The 19,197-nt window shown below is 60.7% G+C and overlaps 3 protein-coding genes across 14 annotated transcripts in view; 2 read left to right on the forward strand and 1 right to left on the reverse strand.

Annotated features, from left to right (window-relative positions):
• LOC128849725 (guanine nucleotide-binding protein-like 3-like protein) overlaps positions 1-8,470 on the forward strand; it is an 11,973-nt gene extending 3,503 nt beyond the window's left edge. Inside the window, exons 6-16 of the mRNA XM_054052232.1 lie at positions 68-115; positions 212-347; positions 1,654-1,757; positions 2,692-2,836; positions 3,329-3,416; positions 4,377-4,551; positions 5,347-5,492; positions 6,375-6,493; positions 6,568-6,641; positions 7,296-7,452; positions 8,330-8,470. Of these exons, the coding sequence (XP_053908207.1) occupies positions 68-115; positions 212-347; positions 1,654-1,757; positions 2,692-2,836; positions 3,329-3,416; positions 4,377-4,551; positions 5,347-5,492; positions 6,375-6,493; positions 6,568-6,641; positions 7,296-7,452; positions 8,330-8,382 (1,245 nt within the window). The 3' untranslated portion in view covers positions 8,383-8,470. The remainder of the gene's footprint in view (positions 1-67; positions 116-211; positions 348-1,653; positions 1,758-2,691; positions 2,837-3,328; positions 3,417-4,376; positions 4,552-5,346; positions 5,493-6,374; positions 6,494-6,567; positions 6,642-7,295; positions 7,453-8,329) is intronic.
• A 1,856-nt stretch (positions 8,471-10,326) lies between these two features.
• BCAP31 (B cell receptor associated protein 31) lies at positions 10,327-14,108 on the forward strand. Of its 3 annotated transcripts, none has more exons than XM_054052245.1 (8): positions 10,327-10,405; positions 11,230-11,327; positions 11,414-11,514; positions 11,777-11,868; positions 12,690-12,791; positions 12,875-12,968; positions 13,287-13,387; positions 13,894-14,108. In XM_054052245.1, exons 2-8 carry the CDS (start codon positions 11,236-11,238, stop codon positions 13,930-13,932), a joined length of 621 nt encoding a protein of 206 aa, XP_053908220.1. In that variant the 5' UTR covers positions 10,327-10,405; positions 11,230-11,235; the 3' UTR covers positions 13,933-14,108. The 3 variants fall into 3 exon arrangements, with proteins under 3 accessions (XP_053908220.1, XP_053908221.1, XP_053908219.1); XM_054052246.1 differs by having other exon boundaries at positions 10,328-10,405; positions 12,693-12,791; XM_054052244.1 differs by having other exon boundaries at positions 10,339-10,405; positions 11,724-11,868; positions 12,656-12,791.
• A 66-nt stretch (positions 14,109-14,174) lies between these two features.
• TAFAZZIN (tafazzin, phospholipid-lysophospholipid transacylase) lies at positions 14,175-18,132 on the reverse strand. Of its 10 annotated transcripts, none has more exons than XM_054052237.1 (10): positions 17,608-18,130; positions 17,099-17,227; positions 16,582-16,624; positions 16,398-16,483; positions 15,875-15,932; positions 15,479-15,520; positions 15,284-15,346; positions 14,918-14,970; positions 14,623-14,700; positions 14,175-14,523 (listed from the first exon to the last, which is right to left on the reverse strand). In XM_054052237.1, exons 1-10 carry the CDS (start codon positions 17,711-17,713, stop codon positions 14,408-14,410), a joined length of 774 nt encoding a protein of 257 aa, XP_053908212.1. In that variant the 5' UTR covers positions 17,714-18,130; the 3' UTR covers positions 14,175-14,407. The 10 variants fall into 10 exon arrangements, with proteins under 10 accessions (XP_053908212.1, XP_053908209.1, XP_053908208.1 ...); XM_054052234.1 differs by having other exon boundaries at positions 15,852-15,915; positions 17,608-18,129; XM_054052233.1 differs by having other exon boundaries at positions 15,852-15,915; positions 16,579-16,624; positions 17,608-18,126.
• Positions 18,133-19,197: the final 1,065 nt, after the last annotated feature.

Consider the following 19,197-nt stretch of genomic DNA (forward strand, 5'->3'; position numbering starts at 1 on the left):
TCCCCCTTGATTTTGGGGTTCCCCTTTAATCTTGGGGTCCCCCCTTTTTAACACGGGGCACCCGCAGGAGGAGGAGGAGGCGTCGCTGCGGCAATACGGGCGGGAGCTGCGTAAGGTAAAAAAAAAGGCTTTGGTGGAGGCGGTTTTGGGGTGGGGGTGGGGTTTGGGTTTTGGGGTACCCCTCAACCCCCCTGCACCCCATTTTTTGCAGGTGTTGGATGCGGCTGACGTAGTGCTGGAGGTCCTGGATGCGCGCGACCCTCAGGGAAGTCGCAGCGCACAGCTCGAAGCGGCCGTTCGCAGCGCTGGACCGCGGCAGCGCCTCGTCCTGGTGCTCAACAAGATCGGTACCCCCATTTTTCACCCCCTTATTTTTGGGGTTCCCCATTCCTCAACCCCATTTTTTGGCATCGTCACACCCCTTCGTCTTCTTTTTTGGGTGATTTTTTACTCCTTAAACTCTATTCTATGGGTTCCTTTCGTATCCTCACCCCACTTTTTGGCGTCCCCCTCTCTCTACCCACATTTTTTGGGGTCTCCCTCTCTCTGCCCCCATTTTTTGGGGGTCCCCCCACCCTAAACCTCCTTTTTTAGGGTCTCCTCCCCCCCCTTTTTTTGCACTTTCTCACCTCTCTCACACCCCTGAACCCCCTTTTTTGAGTTACTCCATTTCCTCCTCTCACTTTTGGGGTCTCCCCTCGCTTTGACTGTTAGATTTGGGGTCTCTTTTGCTCCATTTTTGGGGTCCCCCCACTCCATTTTTTAGGATCTTTTGGGGGGTTTGGGTGGATTTTGGGGTGTCGGGTGGTTTTTAGGGGATTGGAGAGGGGCTTTGAGTGGTTTTGGGGTGTTTTTTTGGGGTGTTGGGGTGGTTTTTGAGTTGTTTTTTAGGGGTTTGGGTGGATTTTGGGGTGTTGGGATGGTTTTTGGGGGGTTGGAGTGGGGCTTTGAGTGGTTTTGGGGGGTTGGAGTGGGGTTTGGGGTGTTTTTTTGGGGGGGTTGTGGTTTTGGGGGGATTTGGGTGGTTTTTGGGATGTCGAGGTTGGTTTTGGGGGGTTTGAGTGGGGTTTTGAGTGCTTTTGGGGGGGTGGGGTGGTTTTGGGTGGTTTTAGGGGGCTTGGGGTGGGTTTTGGGGGATCTGGGTGGGGTTTGGGGGGTTGGGGTGTTTTTGGGGGGATTTTGGGGAGCTTGGGGGGCTTGGGGTGGTTTTGGGGAGATTCTGGGTGGGTTTGGGGGGCTCGAGGTCTTTTTTGGGGAGTTGGGGTGGTTTTTATGGTGGTTTTGGGGGGATTCTGGGTGTGTTTTGGGGGGTTGGTGGTTTTGGGGGATTCTGGGTGGTTTTGGGGGAGTTGGGGTGGTTTTTGGGGGGATCCTGGTTGGTTTTGGGGGGGTTGGGGTGTTTTTTTGGGGGATTCTGGGTGAGTTTTGGGGTTGGGGTGCTTTTGGGGGGATTCTGGGTGGTTTTGGGGGGTTTGGGGTGTTTTTTGGGGTGTTTCTGGGTGTTTTTTGTGTGGTTAGAGGCGTTTTCGTTGCGATTTTCTTGGGGTTGGCGGTGTTTCTTTTGGCGTGCGGGGATATGGATTCGAGGGGGTGTCCCCGTTTTTTTTTGGGATCCCCCTGACACACCCCCCCTCCATCCCGTTCTTTCCGCAGATCTGGTGCCGCGCGATGTGGTCACTTCGTGGCTGAAGGCGCTCCGCGCAGAGTTCCCCACTGTGGCCTTCAAGGCCTGTACGCAGCGCCAGAGCCACCGCCTGGTGGGGACACGGGGGGGGTTGGGGGGGGCATGGGGGGTCTGGGGGGACACGGGGAGTGTGGGGGGACACGGGACGTGGGGGATATGGGGGGATATAGGGGACGTGGGGGGACATAGGGGTGTGGGGGTTCTGGGGGTTCTGGGGGGACATGGGGATTATGGGGGGGTTTGGGGGGACATGGGGGTCTGGAGGGACATGGGGAGACACGGGGGGTGTGGGGGGACACGGGACGTGGGGGTTTTGGGGGGATGTGGGGTTGTGGGGACACAAGAGAGTCATAGGGACATGGGGATGTGGGGGGACACAGGGGTCTGGGGGGATATGGGGGGTGGAGGGGGACACGGGTGTCTGGGGGGATGTGGGGGGTGTGGGGGGATGCGGGGCGTGGGGGTTATGGGGGGACACGGGGGGTCTGGGGGGGACATGGGGGGTGTGGGGGGACACGGGACGTGGGGGTTATGGGGGGATATGGGGGACGTGGGGGCTCTGGGGGGACATGGGGGGGTGTGGGGGACACAGGATGTGGGGGTTATGGGGGGATATGGGGGGACACGGGGGTCTGGGGGGACACAGGGGGATTTGGGGGGGACAAGAGGACGTTGGGGGGATTGGGGGGGTCAAGAGGACATGGGGGGATTTGGGGGGGTCTGTGGGGGGAACACGGGGGGGATTTGGGGGAACATGGGGATTTGGGGGGTCTGTGGGGGGACACGGGGGGGATTTGGGGGGGGATGAGAGGACGTTGGGGGGATTGGGGGGGATTTGGGGGGGACACGAGGGGATTTGGGGGGGACAAGAGGACGTTGGGGGGATTGAGGGGGGGTGAGAGGACATGGGGGGATTTGGGGGGGCCTGGCGGGATTTGGGGGGACATGGGGGTGACACGGGGGGGTTTGGGGGTGCGTTTGGTGATGCGTCGGTGGTGTCCCCCCAGAAGCAGAGCCGTGTCCCCGCGGGGGGGGCTCCGGGGGGGCTCCTGGCGGGGGGGGGCAGTGTGGGGGCCGCGGCGCTGCTCCGGCTCCTCGCCGCCTCCTCCCGCGCCGGCACCGCACGCACCACTGTCACCGTCGGCGTCGTGGGTATGGCGGGGGGGGACCCCCAAATCCACTGCGAACACCCCCAAACCCCTGGGAACACCCCCAAACCCTTGAAATCCCCCCAAACCCCTGAGATCCCCCCAAATCCACTGGGATCCCCCCCAAATCCACTGGCAACACCCCCAAAGTCCCTGGGACCCCCCCCAAATCATGGGGATCCCCCCCAAACCCCTGGGACCCCTCAAAAGCCCCTGGGAACACCCCCAAACCCCTGGGACTCCCCCAAATACCCTCAGATCCCCCCCAAACCCCTGGGACGCCCCCAAATCCACTGGGAACACCCCCAAACCCCCGGGACCCCCTCCAAAACCCCCAGGGACCCCCCCAAAACCAATTCCAACCCTCCTCAGCCCTCCCCAACCCCCTGAGCCCCCTCAAATCCACCCCCCCCCACATCTGATGTCCCCCCAAACCCCCCCAGGACCCCCAAAACCCCTCTGGGACCCCCCCAACCCCCCTGTGCCCCCCCCCCAGGACACCCCAATGTCGGGAAGAGCAGTCTCATCAACAGCCTCAAGCGCAGCCGCGCCTGTCGGGTGGGGGCGATCCCGGGGGTCACCAGGTAAGGGACCCCCCTTTCCGTTTTGGGGGTCACCCCCAGATTTTGGGCTCCCCATACCTCCATTTTGGGGGGTCACCGTCCTATTTTGTTCTCCCCATACCCCCATTTTGGGGTTCAGCCCCATATTTTGGGGTCCTAATGACCCCATTTTGGGGGTCACCCCCTATTTTGGGCTCCCCATGTCCCCATTTTGGGGGTTCATCCCCATATTTTGGTGTCTCACACCCCCATTTTGGGGGTCACCCCCTATTTCGGGTTCCCCACACCCCCATTTTGGGGTTCAGCCCCATATTTTGGGGTCCTAATGCCCCCATTTTGGGGTTCACCCCTGTATTTTGGGCTCTCCTTACCCCCATTTTGGGGGTCACCGCTCTATTTTGTTCTCTCCGGGCCCCCATTTTGGAAGTCACCCCCATATTTTGTTCTCCCCATACCCCCATTTTGGGGTTCATCCCCATGTTTGGGTGTCTCACACCCCTGTTTTGGGGTCATCCCTCTATTTTGGTGTTCCCGGGCCCCCATTTTGGGGTTCACTCCCATATTTTGGTGTCTCACACTCCCATTTTGGGGGGGTCACCCCCTATTTTGGGCTCCCTGTGTCCCCATTTTGGGGGTTCACCCCCATATTTTGGTATCTCACCCTCCCATTTTGGGGGGGTCACCCCCTATTTTGGCCTCTCCCTTCCCCCATTTTGGGGTTCACCCCCTTATTTTGGCCTCCCTGTTCCCCCATTTTGTGGGCCATCCCCTATTTTGGGGTCCCCGTGTCCCCATTTTGGGGGTTCACCCCCCTATTTTGGGGATTCACCCCCTTATTTTGGGGTCCCCCGCCCCTGTTTTGGGTGTCATACCCCCATTTTGGAGGTCACGCCTCCATTTTGCTCTCCCCGAGCCCCATTTTGGGGGTCGCGGTGCTCTGTTTTGGGGTGACGAGCCCCCTGGTTTTGGGGTCCCCCCCAGGTCGGTACAGGCGGTGCAGATTGGGCGCCACATCCGCCTCTTGGATTCTCCGGGTGTCGTCATGGAAACGGGACCTTCTTCCCTCCTCCCGCTTCGGGGGGCCCTGAACCCCCAAACCCTACGGGACCCCCTCAGCCCCGCCGCCGCCATCGTCCAGCGCTGCCCCCCCGAGCAGGTCAGGATTTGGGGGTTCAGGGACGATTAGGGGGTTCGGGGATTGGGATTGAAGAGGATTTTGGGGGGTTCAGGGGGGATTTGGGGGTTCAGAGTGGATTTGGGGGTTCAGGGGTTGGGGTTGAAGAGGATTTTGAGGGTTCAGGGGGGATTTGGGGGTTCAGGGATTGGGATTGAAGAAGATTTTGGGGTTCAGAGGGGATTTGGGGGTTCAGGGATTGGGGTTGAAGAGGATTTTGGGGGTTCAGAGTGGCTTTTGGGGTTTACGGATTGGGGTTGAGGATTTTGGGGGCTCACGGGGGATTTTGGGGGTTCAGGATGGATTTTGGGGGTTCAGGGGTGGAATTTTGATGCTTCAGAGTGGGATTTTGGGGGTTCAGGGTGGGATTTGGGGGTTCAGGATGGATTTTGGGGGTTCAGGGGTGGGATTTTGGGGCTTCAGAGTGGAACTTTGATGTTCAGAGTGGGATTTTGGGGGGTTCAGGGTGGGATTTGGGGGGTTCAGGATGGATTTTGGGGGTTCAGGGGTGGGATTTTGGGGCTTCAGAGTGGAATTTTGATGTTCAGAGTGGGATTTTGGGGGGTTCAGGGGTGTATTTTGGGGGTTCAGGGTGGATTTGGGGGGTTCAGGGGTGGAATTTTGGGGGTTCAGGGTGGACTTTGGGGGGTTCAGGATGGATTTGGGGGGTTCAGGGGTGAATTTGGGGGGTTCAGGAGGGGCCGTTTGCCTTCCGCGCTTTGTTTTTCGGGGTACCTTTTTAACTTCAGGCTCTATTTTGGGGGTCCCCCTCTTCAGCTCCAGTCTGTTTTTGGGGTCCCCCCTTGTCCGGAGGATCCGCTTCGTTTCCTGTCTCTCCTCGCGCTCCGTCGGGGGCGTCTTCGCGCCGGGGGGGTCCCCGATTCCCGCGCCGCCGCCCTCGAGCTGCTGCGCCGCTGGAGCCGGTGAGCTTTTGGGGGACTGCAGGGGGGGTACCCCAATTCCTGACACCCCCCCAATTTCCTTTTCTCACCCCTCAGTTTTGGGGGGTCCCCCACTTTCTCCCCTCCCCCTTTTTTGGGGTCAGCAAAGGGCTCTTTATTCATTCTGTTATATTTTTGGGGGGGCTCCGATCTACCTGATCCCCATTTTTGGGGGTCACCACACTTTCTAACCCCAATTTTTGGGGTCACCCCACTTTCTAATCCCTATTTTTGGCGTCACCCCACTTTCTAACCCCTCTTTTTAGAGGTCCTTCACCCCTTTTTTGGGGTCCCCTCACCCCCAAACCCACTTTTAGGGGGTCTTTAAGGGGTCCCCTCACCCCCTTCACCCCCTTTTTTGGCGTTCCCTCACCCCCAGACCCACTTTTGGGGGTTTTTAAGGAGTCCCTTCACCCCCTTCTTTGGGGTCCCCCCACCCTCAAATCCATTTTTTGGGGTCTTTAAGGGGTCCCCTCACCCCCTTCACCCCCTTTTTTGGGGTCCCCCCACTCCCAGACCCACTTTTAGGGGTCTTTAAGGGGTCCCCTCACCCCCTTCACCCCCTTTTTTGGGGTCCCCCCACCCCCAGAACCACTTTTGGGGGTCTTTAAGGGGTCTCTTCACTCCTTTTTTTGGGGTCACCCCACCCCCAAACCCACTTTTGGGGGTCTTTAAGAGGTCTCTTCACCCCCTTTTTTGGGGTCCCCCCACCCCCAAACCCATTTTTGGGGGTCTTTAAGGGGTCTCCTCACCCCTTTCACCCCCATTTTTGGGGTCCCCCCATCCCCAGACCCACTTTTGGGGGTCTTTAAGGGGTCCCCTCCCCCTCTGACCCCCCCAATTTTTTGGGGTCCCCCCCCTTAGGGGTGATATCTCCTACTACACCCGTCCCCCCAAAACTTCTGGGGTACACTTGGAGTCCCACATCGTCCCGGAGCTTTCGGCACCCCTCGATTTGGACGCTCTGGATCGCGGCGACATCCGTAAGAAATTGGGGGGTCCCCCCCTTTTTCCCTCCCCCCATGAACCCCAAAATCTCATGGGGGGACCCCAAAAGCTGTTCCAGAGGTGCTTGTGGAGGAGGAGGAGGAAGAGGAGGAGGAATTTGGGGGTGCAGAATGCGACCTGGAGGTGACAAAGGGATTTTGGAGGGGTCCGGAGGGGGATTTCTGGGTTCAGGAGGGGATTTGGGGTGTTCAGAGGGGGGATTTTGGGGTTCAGGGGGAGGTTTTGGGGTTGAGGGGAGTTGGGGTTGAGTGGATTTGGGGGTTCAAGGGGAGGGTTTGGGGTTTAGAAGGATTTGGAGGTTCAGGAGGGTTTGGGGTTGAGGGGGATTTTGGGGTTCAGGGTGGATTTTGGGGCTTCGGTATGGATTTTTGGGGGTTCGAGGGTGAATTTGGGGGTTCAGGAATGATTTTGTGGGGTTCAGGGGTGGATTTGTGGGGGTTCAGTTTGGATTTTGGGGGTTCAGGATGGATTTTAGGGGTTCAGGATGGATTTTGGGGGGTTCAGAGGTGGATTTTTGGGGGTTCAGGATGGATTTTGGGGGGTTCGGGTGGATTTTGGGGGTTCAGGGTGGATTTTGGAGGGTTCAGGGTGGATTTTGGAGGGTTCAGGTTGGATTTTGGGGGTTCAGGTTGGATTTTGGGGGTTCAGGAATGATTTTGGGAGGTTCAGGGTAGATTTTGGGGGGTTCAGGGTGGATTTTGGGGGGTTCAGGATGGATTTTGGGGGGTTCAGGGGTGGATTTTCGGGGTTCAGGGTGGATTTTGGGGTGCTCTGCAGGTGCAGCTGCGTGCTCGGCCTCCGCCGGGGGAGTTTGGGGGCTCCCCTGTACCCCGAGATCCAGCGCTGGCGGCGGTGCCGGCGCTGCCCCCCCTTTTCCAGGGCCACGGACTGCGCGCGGCCGGGCGGCGGCGACGGCGCCTGCGCAGGAGGGCCGGTCAGCACCCCAAAAACCCGAACCCCAAAAAACCCAACCCCAAAACCCCCCCGTACCCCAAAACCCGAACCCCAAAATCCCCCCTGTACCCCAAAACCTGAACCCCAAAACTCCCCTGTACCCCAAAACCCAAACGCCAACCCCCCGTACCCCAAAACCTGAACCCCAAAACTCCCCTGTACTTCAAAACCCGAACCCTAAACCCCCCATACCCCAAAACCCCCCGTACCCCAAAACCTGAACCCAAAACCTGAACCCCAAAACCCCCCTGTACCCCAAAACCCTTTTGTACCCCAAAAACCCGAACCCTAAACCCCCCCATACCCCAAAACCCCTCTGTACCCCAAAACCCAAACCCCCCCATACCTCAAAACCCCCCTGTATCCCAAAACCTGAACCCCAAAACCCCCCCTGTACCCCAAAACCCAAACCCCCCCATACCTCAAAACCGCCCTGTACCTCAAAACCCCCCCTGTACCCCAAAACCTGTCCCCCAAAACCACCGGTACCCCAAAACCCCATTGAACCCCCAAACCCTCCCTGAACCCCCAAATCCCCATTGAACCCCCAAACCCCCCCGTACCCCAAAACCTGAATGCCCAAATCCCCCCATACCCCCAAACCCTCCCTGAACCCCCAAACCCCCCTTGAACCCCCAAATCCCCCCGAACACCCAAACCCCATTGAACCCCGAAACCCCATTGAACCCCCAAATCCCCCCTGAACCCCCAAACCATCCCTGAACCCCCAAACCCCATTGAACCCCGAAACCCCATTGAACCCCCAATTCCCTCCTGAACCCCCAAACCTCATTGAACCCCCAAATCCCCCCTGAACCCCCAAATCCCGCCCTGAACCCCCAAATTCTCCCCTGCAGAGAAGTTGGCGGCGAAGCTGTCACAGTCGCTGGAGTCGACGCTGCGGCTCTGAAATCGCCCCCCAAAAACCCCACAGGAATTTGGGGAGAAACCCCCCAAAAAAGGAGCTTTTTTCCAATAAAACCACAGTGGGAAAACGGGAGCGTTGGATTGGGGGGGAACCGCATCCCAAAATCCCCCTTATTGCCCCAAAAGCCCAAAATTTCACCCCAAAAATCCCTCTTTGCACCCCAAAAAGCCGCAGATTTCACTCCTGAATCCCTTTTTGGACCCCAAAATCGCCCCCAAATGCTGAAATCACAGAATCACAGAATCACCAGGTTGGAAAGGACCCACTGGATCATCGAGTCCAACCATTCCTAACACTCCCTAAACCATGTCCCTAAGCACTTCATCCACCGTTCCTTAAACACCTCCAGGGAAGGCGACTCAACCCCCTCCCTGGGCAGCTGTTCCAGTGCCCGATGACTCTACTGTGAAGAATTTTTTTCTGATATCCAACCTGAACCTCCCCTGACGGAGCTTCAGGCCATTCCCTCTTGTCCTGTCCCCTGTCACTTGGGAGAAGAGCCCAGCGCCCTCCTCTCCACAACCTCCTTTCAGGCAGTTCTAGAGAGCAATGAGGTCTCCCCTCAGCCTCCTCTTCTCCAGGCTAAACAACCCCAGCTCTCTCAGCCACTCCTCGTCAGACGTTCTCCAGCCCCTCACCAGCTTTGTTGCTCTTCTCTGGACACGCTCCAGAGCCTCCACATCCTTCTTGTGGTGAGGGGCCCAGAACTGAACACAGTATTCGAGGTGCGGTCTCACCAGTGCCGAGTACAGAGGGAGAATCCCCTCCCTGGACCTGCTGGTGACCCCATTTCTGATCCAAGCCAAGATGCCATTGGCCTTCTTGGCCACCTGGGCACTCTGCTGGCTCATGTTCAGTCGCTGTCAACCAACACCCCCAGGTCCTTCTCTTCCGTGCAGCTCTCCAGCCACTCTCCCCCAGTCCATAGCGCTGCATAGGGTTGTTGTGCCCCAAGTGCAGGACCCGGCATTTGGCCTTGTTAAACCTCATGCCATTGGTCTCGGCCCAGCAGTCCAGCCTGTTCAGATCCCTTTGCAGAGCCTCCCTACCCTCCAGCAGATCTACACTTCCTCCCAGCTCAGTGTCGTCCGCAAACTTGCTGAGGGTGCACTCAATGCCTTCATCCAGGGCATTGATAAAGACATTGAACAGGGCTGGACCCCGTACCGAGCCCTGGGGAACCCCACTTGTAAGTGGCCTCCAGCCAGTTTTCAACCCAGTTTTTTCAACCCATTTTTTTTCTCCCAGAGACCCCCACGAGCCTTTCAGGACCCCCAGAAGCCCTGTAGAGACCCCCAGGAGCCTCTAAGGATCCTCAGAAGACCTGGAGAGACCCCGAGAAGCCTTTCAGGATCCTCAGGAGCCCTGGAGAGACCCCCAGGAGCCATTAAGGAACCCCAGAAGCCTTTAAGGACCCTCAGGAGACCTGTAGAGACCCCCAGGAGCCCTGTAGAGACCCCAAGGAGCCTTTAAGGATCCTCAGGAGCCCTGTAGAGACCCCCAGGAGCCTTTAAGGACCCCCAGAAGCCCTGTAGAGACCCCCAGGAGCCTTTAAGGATCCTCAGGAGGCCTGTAGAGACCCCCAGGAGCCTCTAAGGATCCTCAGACGACGTGTAGAGACCCCCAGGAGCCTTTCAGGACCCCGAGGAGCCTTTCAAGATCCCCAGGAGTGCTGTGGAGACTCCCAGGAGCCTTTAAGCATCCTCAGTAGACCTGTAGAGAACCCCAGGAGCCTTTAAGGACCCCCAGGAGCCTTTAAGGATCCTCAGGAGACCTGTAGAGACCCCCAGGAGCCTTTAAGGACCCCCAGGAGCCCTGTAGAGCCTTTTCTCATTGGTCTCCGCTGGAAGGGAGGGGCGTGGCTTGAGCTCACCACCCGCTCTGACTGGTCTACTCGGCTTTAGGGGGCGTGGCTTCCTCCCCCCTCCCCCCCCCCCCTTCCTCCCTCCTCGGGGTTTTGCTTCCGGTTTAGGGCCGTGAGCGCCGCGGACTGCGCTGCCAAATAGTGAGAATTGGGGCCATTGGGGGGGGAGGGGGGGGGGCGCTGAATAATGACCCATAGCTTCTGTGGGGGGAAGGGGGGAGGGCAGCCCCCTCCCCTCTCTTTGGCCCCTCCCCCCTCTTTGCCCCCATTAATTGCCCCCTCTCCTTCTTTAACTGCCCCCCAATTGCCTCCTCCCTTCTAATTGCCCCTCTCTTTGCTCCCTCCCCTTCTTTAATTGCTCCTTCCCTCTTTCTGCTCCGCCTCTAATTGCCCCCCCTCTTAGGCCCCTCCCCTTCTTTAATTGCCCCTGCTTTAATTGCCCCTCCCCCTCTAATTGCCCCTCTTTGCCCACTCCCCTTCTTTAATTGCCCCCTCTCTCTTTGCCCCCATTAATTGCCTCCTCTCCTTCTTTAATTGACCCCCAATTGCCTCCTGCCTTCTAATTGCCCCTCTCTTTGGCCCCTCCCCTTCTTTAATTGCCCCTGCTTTAATTGCCCCTGCTTTAATTGCCCCTCCCCTCTAATTGCCCCTCTTTGCCCACTCCCCTTCTTTAATTGCCCCTCTCTCTTTGCCCCCCCGCCTGTTTGCTCCCTTTAATTGGTCCTCCCCTCTAATTGCCCCTCCCCTCTAATTGCCCCATGCCCTCTAACTAACCCTCTCTAATTGCCTCTCCCCTCTTTCTGCCCCTCTAATTGCCCCCTCCCCTCTAATTGCTCTCTCCCCTCTTTCTGCTCCAATTATCCCCTCCCCTCTAATTTCTCTCCCACTCCTCTCTTTGCCCCCTCTCCCTTTCTGCCGCCTCTAATTGCCCCCTCTAATTACCCCCCCCCCAATTGCCCCCCCAGGACGCCATGAGCCTGCAGTGGACAGCGGTCGCTGCCTTCCTCTACGCCGAGGTCTTCCTCGTCCTCCTGCTCTGTGTCCCTTTCATCTCGGCCACACGGTGAGGGGAGGGGCGTGGGGTGTCCTGGGCCCATTTTGGGGGTCCCTGGATGCATTTTGGGGTTCCCACCCCCCCCCCTCTTTAAGATGGCAGAAGATCTTCAAGTCTCGCCTAGTGGGTTTGGCTGTGGCGTATGGCAACACCGTCTTCGTCGTCCTCATCGTCATCCTTGTCCTCCTTCTCCTCGGTGGGTTTTAGGGGATCCCTGGGGGATCTCAGGAGGTTCCCCAGAGGATTTGAGGGTCCCTGGGGAGGATCTGGGGGGGTCTCTGGGTGTCTTTAGATGTCCCATAGGGAGCTTATGGGGGTCCATTGGTGGGATTTGGGGGTCTCGGGAGGTTCCACAGGCGATCTGGGGGCTCTGGGGGTGATTTCGGGGTCCTTTCCTCCTGCAAGACGCTGTCCGCGAGACCCGTAAATATGACGTGACGGAGCGATTGGCTCTGCAGAGCACTCCCGGCGCCCTCGAGCACTTCCACATGAAGCTTTTCCGCGCCCAACGCAACCTCTACCTCGCCGGCTTCGCCCTCCTGCTCTCCTTGTGAGCTGGGGAGGGGATTTGGGGGTCCCTGGGGGGACTTATGGGGGTCCTGGCCAGGATTTGGGGGTCCCTGGGGGGACTTATGGGGGTCCTGGGCAGGATTTGGGGGCCCCTGGGGTTCTCAGGGGGTCCCACGGGGGAATTTGGGGATCCCTGGGAGTCTCTAGAGGTCCCATGGGGGGGCTTAAGGGGGTCCTGGGAGGGATTTGGGGGTCCCTGGGGGTCCTACAGGGGTGATTTGGGATCTCTGGAGGTTTTGGCTTGGCTTTTGAGGTGTTTTTGGGGTCTCTGGGGATTCCCATGCATCAATTTGGGACTGCTTTGGGGTCTCTGGGGGGTCCCTTGGCATGGATTTTAGGATCTTTTGAGGTGATTTGGGGGTCCCCAGCCTAGCTTTGGGGTGCTTCAGGGTCTCTGGGGGTCCCCAGCGTGGATTTTGGGGTGTTTTGAGGCGATTTGGGGGTCCCTGGTGTTGATTTTGGGGTGTTTAGAGATGATTTGAGGGTCCCTGGCTTGGATTTTGGGGTGTTTTGAGCCGATTTGGGGGTCCCTGGTGTTGATTTTGGGGTGTTTAGAGGCGATTTGGGGGTCCCTGGTGTTGATTTTGGGGTGTTTAGAGGCAATTTGGGGGTCCCCGGCGTGGATTTTGGTGCGTTTCAAGGTCTCTCCTCTTCTCATGCGGTGCCTTTAGCATTTGACGATGGGGTTTGAGAGAAGGATGGGGGGGGGGGGGGGGCGTGCGTTGGGATTTTTGGGGTGATTCGGGCCATTTTTGGGGTCCCCGCAGCCTCCTGCGCCGCTTGGTGACGCTGATCTCGCAGCAGGCCGTGCTGGGCGCCGCGGGAGAGGCATTCCGCAAGCAGGCGGAAGGCGCCGGCCGAGCCGCTCGCCGCTACATGGAGGAGAACGATGCCCTGCGCAAGGTTTGGGGGGGCAAAAAGAGGGGGTACGGGGGCAAAAAACCCCAACAAATAACCCATTTTTGGGTGTTTTCGTCCCTCGGCAGCGGCTGCAGGAGGATGGAGGGGAGGTGGGAAATGGCAACGGGAGAAGAGACGAAGTGGAGCGGCTGAAGGAGGAGCTGGCGGCCAGCAAGAGGGGTACGGGGGGCAGAAAGAGGGGGGACGGGGGCAAAAAGTGGGATATGGGAGCAAAAAGAGGGGGTCTGGGGCAAAAAGAGGGGGTCTGGGGCCAAAAAGAGGGGGTCTGGGGCAAAAAGAGCGGGTATGGGGGCAAAAAGAGGAGGTATGGGGGCAAAAAGAGGGATATGGGGGCAAAAAGAGGGGGTATGGGGGCAAAAAGAGGGATATGGGGGCAAAAAGAGCGGGTATGGGGGCAAAAAGAGGGGGTATGGGGGCAAAAAGAGGGATATGGGGGCAAAAAGAGGGGTTCTGGGGGCAATAAGGGGGTCCCCCCAGCGCTGTTGAGGGCGCAGGATGAGGCGCAGGCACTGCGGCGTCAGGCGGAGGCGCTGACACGAGAGTACGACCGTCTGCTGGAGGAGCACTCGCGGCTGCAGGTAACGGGGACCCCCCCGAACTCCCAAATCCCCTTAGTGCCCCCCCGAACCCCTTAAACCCCCCAAATCCCCTTAGTGCCCCCTCGAACCCCTCCTGAACCCCACATCCCCTTAGTGCCCCCCAAACTCCCTCCAACCCCCTTAGTGCCCCCTGAAACCCTCCTGAACCCCAAATTCCCCCCCAAACCCCCTTAGTGCCCCCCCAACCCACCCGAACCCCAAAGCCCCCCAATCCCCTTAGTGCCCCCTGAACCCCCCTGAACCCCAAATTCCCCCCCAAAACCCCTTTAGTGCCCCCCAACCCACCCGAACCCCAAAGCCCCCCAAAACCCCCTTAGTGCCCCCAAACCCCCCCTGAACCCCAAATTCCCCCCCAAAGCCCCTTATTGTCCCCCAAACCCACCTTGAACCCCAAAGCCCCCCAATCCCCTTAGTGTCCCCTGAACCCCAAATTCCCCCCCCAACCCCCCTTAGTGCCCCCCCAACCCCCAAATTTTTCCCCCCAGGCAGTGCACGAGGGACCCCGAGACAAGAAGGGCGACTGAGAGGGGAACCCCATCTGCGCCCTCAAACCCCTTCAAATTTGAGAGCAGCTTTTCAGCCCCATTTCTGGGTGTTTTCAGCCCAATTTTGGGGGGCTGTGGCCCCTCTTTTTTGGGGGGGTCCTGACCCCCCATCCCCCCCACCCCCCAAAAAAGGCTTCAATAAAGAGTTGGGATCAACAGGGGCTCCTGTGCCCCCCCCAGAGTTTGGGGACCCTCTTGGTCTCCTCTTTGTGACCCCCAACTGAGGCTCCACCACTTTTATTGGCGCTATGGGGCAGGGGTGTCCATGCTATGGGGCACCCCACACACTATCGGGCAGGGGTGTCTGCACGTTATGGGGTGCCCCACACGCTATAGGGCAGGGGTTTCCATGCTATGGGGCACCCCACACGCTATGGGGTACCCCACACGCTATGGGGCAGGGGTGTCCGTGGGACAAAGGGGGGGGGGGGGGTTGTCTGTGCTATGGGTTGTCTCACACGCTATGGGGTGCCCCACACGCTATGGGGCAGAGTGCAGGACGCGGGCACGGCTCCGCAGTGCCTCGAACTCTCGCTGCACAAAATCCGTCAGTGCCTTCCGTGTCTCCATCTGTGGGGCAGAGCCGGGGGGGGGGGCGGAAACTAAGCCACTATGGGGCACAAGCGCTATGGGGCACAAGCGCTATGGGGCAGCCCCCCAAGTACTCACCGCGGGCGCCCCCTCGGCGCGGAGACGCTCCCGCAGCACTCGGACGCTGAACGGCCGCCCCACAACCACCGTGATGCGCTGGGGGGGGGGGACAAGCAGTGCCCCATAGCTGCCCCATGGCTGCCCCTCATATGCTTCCCTGCCCCACATTGCCCCACAGCTGCCACCCATGTGCTCCCCTGCCCCACAGCTGCCCTCCCTGCCCCACATTGCCCCACAGCTGCTCCCTCCACATGCTCCCCTGCCCCACAGCTGCCCTCCCTGCCCCACATTGCCCCACAGCTGCCCCCCTCACCTGCCCCACTCGCGGGACATAGGGGCGGCTGTTGGGCAACACCTCGTTCAACCCTGGGGGGGGGAAAGATGGCGCTGGGGGGGGCCGGACCCACAAGTGCCCCCCCCCAGCCTCACAGCTGCCTCCCAAGTGGCCACCAACACCCCCCAAGCGAACCCCAACCCCATTGCTGCCCCCCAAGTGGCCACCAACGCCCCCCAAGTGGCCACTCAATCCCCCCAAAGTGGCCACTGCCGCCCCTCAGCCCCATCGCTGCCCCCCAAGTGGCCACTAAACCCCCCCAAGGTGGCCACTGCCGCCCCTCAGCCCCATTGCTGCCCCCCAAGTGGCCATTAACCCCCCCGTTCCCGTTGCCCCCCAGCTCACCCCCGTGCCAGATCGGAAGGACGATGGGGTCGAGGCTGCACTCGGCCAAGAGCCGCCCGATGCCTGCGGGCAAGTGGTGGCCACTCAGGGGGGGTGGGGGGTGTGGGGGGTCGGTGGCCATGTGGGGATTGGTAGCCCGGGGAGGGGTCAGGGGGTCAGTAGCCCCCCGAGGGGGGTTGGTAGCCACACTCTCACCCCACTTGAAGCGCCCGCTCTCCTGGCTCAGCATCACCTTCCCTGCGGGGAAAGAGTTCCCAGTGCTCCCAGTCCCCTCCCAGTCCCCTCCCAGTGCTCCCAGCCCCCTCCCAGTGCTCCCAGCCCCCTCCCAGTCCCCCTCCCAGTGCTCCCAGCCCCCTCCCAGTGCTCCCAGCCCCTCCCAGTCATCTCCCAGTGCTCCCAGCCCCCTTCCAGTTGCCTCCCAGTGCTCCCAGCCCCCTTCCAGTTGCCTCCCAGTGCTCCCAGCCCCCTCCCAGTTGCCTCCCGGTGCTCCCAGCCCCCAGTGCAAGCCCAATATCCTTCATCCCACCCCCCTCCCCGTGCTCCCAGTCTCTCCCAGTGCTCCCAGTACCCTCGGGGAAGACGTGCACCCACTCCCCCTGGTCGAGCTTCTCCAGGATGAAATCCATGCCACGCTGGTAAACGCCGGCCCCTACGCCCCAGTTCAGCATTGGGAGCCTCCCAGTATGGACTGGGAGCCCCCCCCCGCCCCTTCCAGTGTCCCCCAGCCTCACCCAGTTGCCCACAAGCCTTCCCAGTTACCCCCAGCCCGTCCCAGTAGCTCCCAGTCCCCTCATCGCGGCAGACTGGGACGCGGCACTTCCTCCTACCCTTTCCCAGTCCCTCCCAGTCCCCCCTATCCTCTCCCACCCCTTCTCAAGCGGCTCCCCCAGCCTCTCCCAGTTGCTCCCAGTCCTCCTCTATCCCCTCCCACCCCTTCCCAGTTACCCCCAACCCCTCCCAGTAGCTCCCAGTGCCCTCACCATGGCACATTAGGACACAGCATCCCCTCCCGCCCCTCTCCAGTCCCTCCCAGTTGTTCCCAGTCCCCCTCTATCCCGTCCCACCGCTTCCCAGTCCCTCCCAGTGCCTTTCTATCCCCTCCCAGTCCCCTCACCGCGGCAAACTGGGACGCAGCGCCCCAGGCTGAAGAATCGGGCGTGCAGCGGGCGGGTGAAGCAGATGTCGGCGGCCGTGGGGGTCCTGGGGAAGGGGAGGGGGGGGGCGGGGGGGCAAGGGGGAGGTGAGACGCCCCCCCCGGAGCCCCCCCAGTCCCTCCCAGTCCCCCCCCGCCTCACCACCGCATCTTCTCCAGGCTCCACATGTGGCGCAGCTTCAGAGAACCTGGGGGGAGGGGGGAATGGGGGGGGGCGTGGGGACCCAGTGCCTCCCAGTCCCCCCAGTTGCCCCCCCCTCCATCCTTGCAACGCCTCCAACCCCATTGTGACACCCCAGCCCCCCCTTTTTGCCCCTCTTTATGCCCTCCCAGTTGCCTCCCAGTCCCATCTACCCCCCCATTTTGCCCTCCTGCCCCATTTACCCCTCATTTCGCACCCCTCGCCCCATTTACCCCTCCCATTTTGCCCCCCCCCCATAACTGCCCCCCTACCCCAGAAGTGGGGGTCATCCCTGCAGCTCCAACCCCCCACGACCCCTTCTGGCCCCCCCTTTCTTCCCTCCCAGTCCCCCCCAGTTGCCCCCCAGCCCCATTTTACCCCCCCCATTTTGCCCCCCCGCCCCATTTACCCCCTCCTTTTGCCCCACCGCCCCATTTACCCCTCCCATTTTGCCCCCCCCCCCCAATAACTGCCCCCCTACCCCAGAGGTGGGGGTCATCCATGCAGCTCTGGTGGTTGGCGATAGTGAGCAGGGGGGTGCGCGGCCCCCTCCCTTCCACGAGCGCGTGCAGCACGGCACCGTCGTGCACCCGCAGGCGGTTCAGGCACCCTGAGGGAGGGGCAAATAATGAGGGGGGGGCACCTACAACCCCACCCCCACCCCATCCCCCCCACTGGGCACCCACAGCTGATTTAGGAGCCGGGGGGGGGGGGAGGGCAAAAAATCCCCCACCTATGGGGCTGCAGGTGACCCCCCCAACCCTCCCCACTGGTCACTGGTCCCTATGGGGCTGTAGGTGCCCCCCTCATTGGTCCCTATGGGGCTGTAGTGTGCCCCCCCCCCCCCGCTGGTCCATACGTGGCTGTAAGTGCCCCCCCCACTCACTGGTCCCTATGGGGCTGTAATTGTCCCTCCCCACTGGTTCCTATGGGCTGTAGGTGCCCCCCCCGCACTGGTCCCTATGGGGTTGTAGGTGCCCCCCCACTCACTGGTCCATACGTGGCTGTAGGTGCCCACCACCCCGGTGACGAGGCGGCTGGCGAGCACCCAGCGCAAGGGGGGCTCCGAGGGGGGGAACGGCCACGGCACCGGCATCGCCGCATCGCAAAAAGGGGGGGAGCAGGAGCGGGGAGGGGGGGCAAAAGAGAGGGAAAACGGGGGAAAATGGGGCAAAAATGTGGGAAAAATAGGGTAAAAGGAGGTGAAAAAAGCGTAAAACGAGATAAAAAGCGAGATAAATAAGGTGAAGAGAAGGATAAAAGGCAGTGAAAAGAGATGAAAAGGGATAAAAAGATGGGTAAAGGGGGTAAAAAGAGGAATAAAACGGGGTAAAAAGGGGGTAAAAGGGGACGTTAAGGGGTTAAATGGGGTTAAGGCAGGTAAAAGTGGGAAAAAAAGGGAATAAAAGGGTAACGGGGAGATAAAAGGGAATAAAAAAAGAGATGTAAAGGGGTAAAAAGAGGAATAAAGAAAGTAAAACGGGGCTGCGGGAGGTTGAAAGGGGAGTTAAGGGGGTAAATGGGGGGTTAAGGGGGAAAGAAGGGTAACGGGGGGGTTAAAGGGGGGTCGCGGGGCGGGCAAAGAGGGGACAGGGAGGGGTTAAAGGGGGGGAAGGGGAGGAAAGCGGTAAAAGGGGGGCTGGGGGGGGGGCCCAGAGGCAGAAACAAGGGGGAAAGGGGGGTGAAAGAAGGAGGGGGGGGACACACAGGGACAGGGGAGGGTCACCGGGAGCCCCCCCTCGTCCCGTCACCGCTGCCGGCGTAAAGCGTCGCGAACGCAGCCGTAAAGCACGCAGCGCCTTAGACGGAGAGCCCGACACCGCACCCTCACCGCGGGATAAACCACGCCCCCTAGACGCACGTGACCAATCAGGGTAATTTAAGCCACGTCCACTCTCCTGTCAATCACTGTCAGGGCAAGCCACACCCCTTGCGCGAGCGCAGCCAATCAGCGCGCTCTAAGGCGGGATAAGTTACGCCCCCTACCGCACTCGACCAATCATCGCCCGAACTCGGGAGCAACAAGCCTCGCCTCCTCCCTGTCAATCATCCTCCACGGGCTAAGCCACGCCCCTTCATGCACGCAGCGAATCAGCCCACTCCAAGGCTACTTTTGCCCCCGCCCCCTGCTCCTCCTCGGCCAATCAGCGCCCCGGCCCCGCCTCCCCGCCGTCACCCGGGGCGACGCGAGCCGCCATCTTGCCCAGAGGCGGCGGCTGTGGCGAAGCTGAGGGGTCCTCGGGCCCGATCCGGACCCCCCTGAGGGGCCCAGGGACACCCCCCCCCCACCCCCCCCCAGACCCTCTCCTCCCCACAAGGACAACCCCACTCAAAGATCTCCTCTAGAGCCGTCACCCCTCAGGGACCCCAGATTCCCTCCCAGCTCCCCCCCTTCACCCAAGGACACCCCCCAGACACCGCAGATCCCCCTCCTTCCCCCTGAGGGCCCCCCTCGACCTTCGCCCCCCCAAGTACCCCCCCCCACACGGCCCCTCTCCCTGGGGCCCCTCCCCTCCCCGCCTAAGGACCCCTCCCAGACCTCCCCATTGCCCCCAAATCCCCCCCCCCATTCCCCTAAGG

The sequence above is a fragment of the Cuculus canorus genome, chromosome 32 (genome assembly GCF_017976375.1).
Source record: "Cuculus canorus isolate bCucCan1 chromosome 32, bCucCan1.pri, whole genome shotgun sequence".
Taxonomy (NCBI): domain Eukaryota; kingdom Metazoa; phylum Chordata; class Aves; order Cuculiformes; family Cuculidae; genus Cuculus; species Cuculus canorus.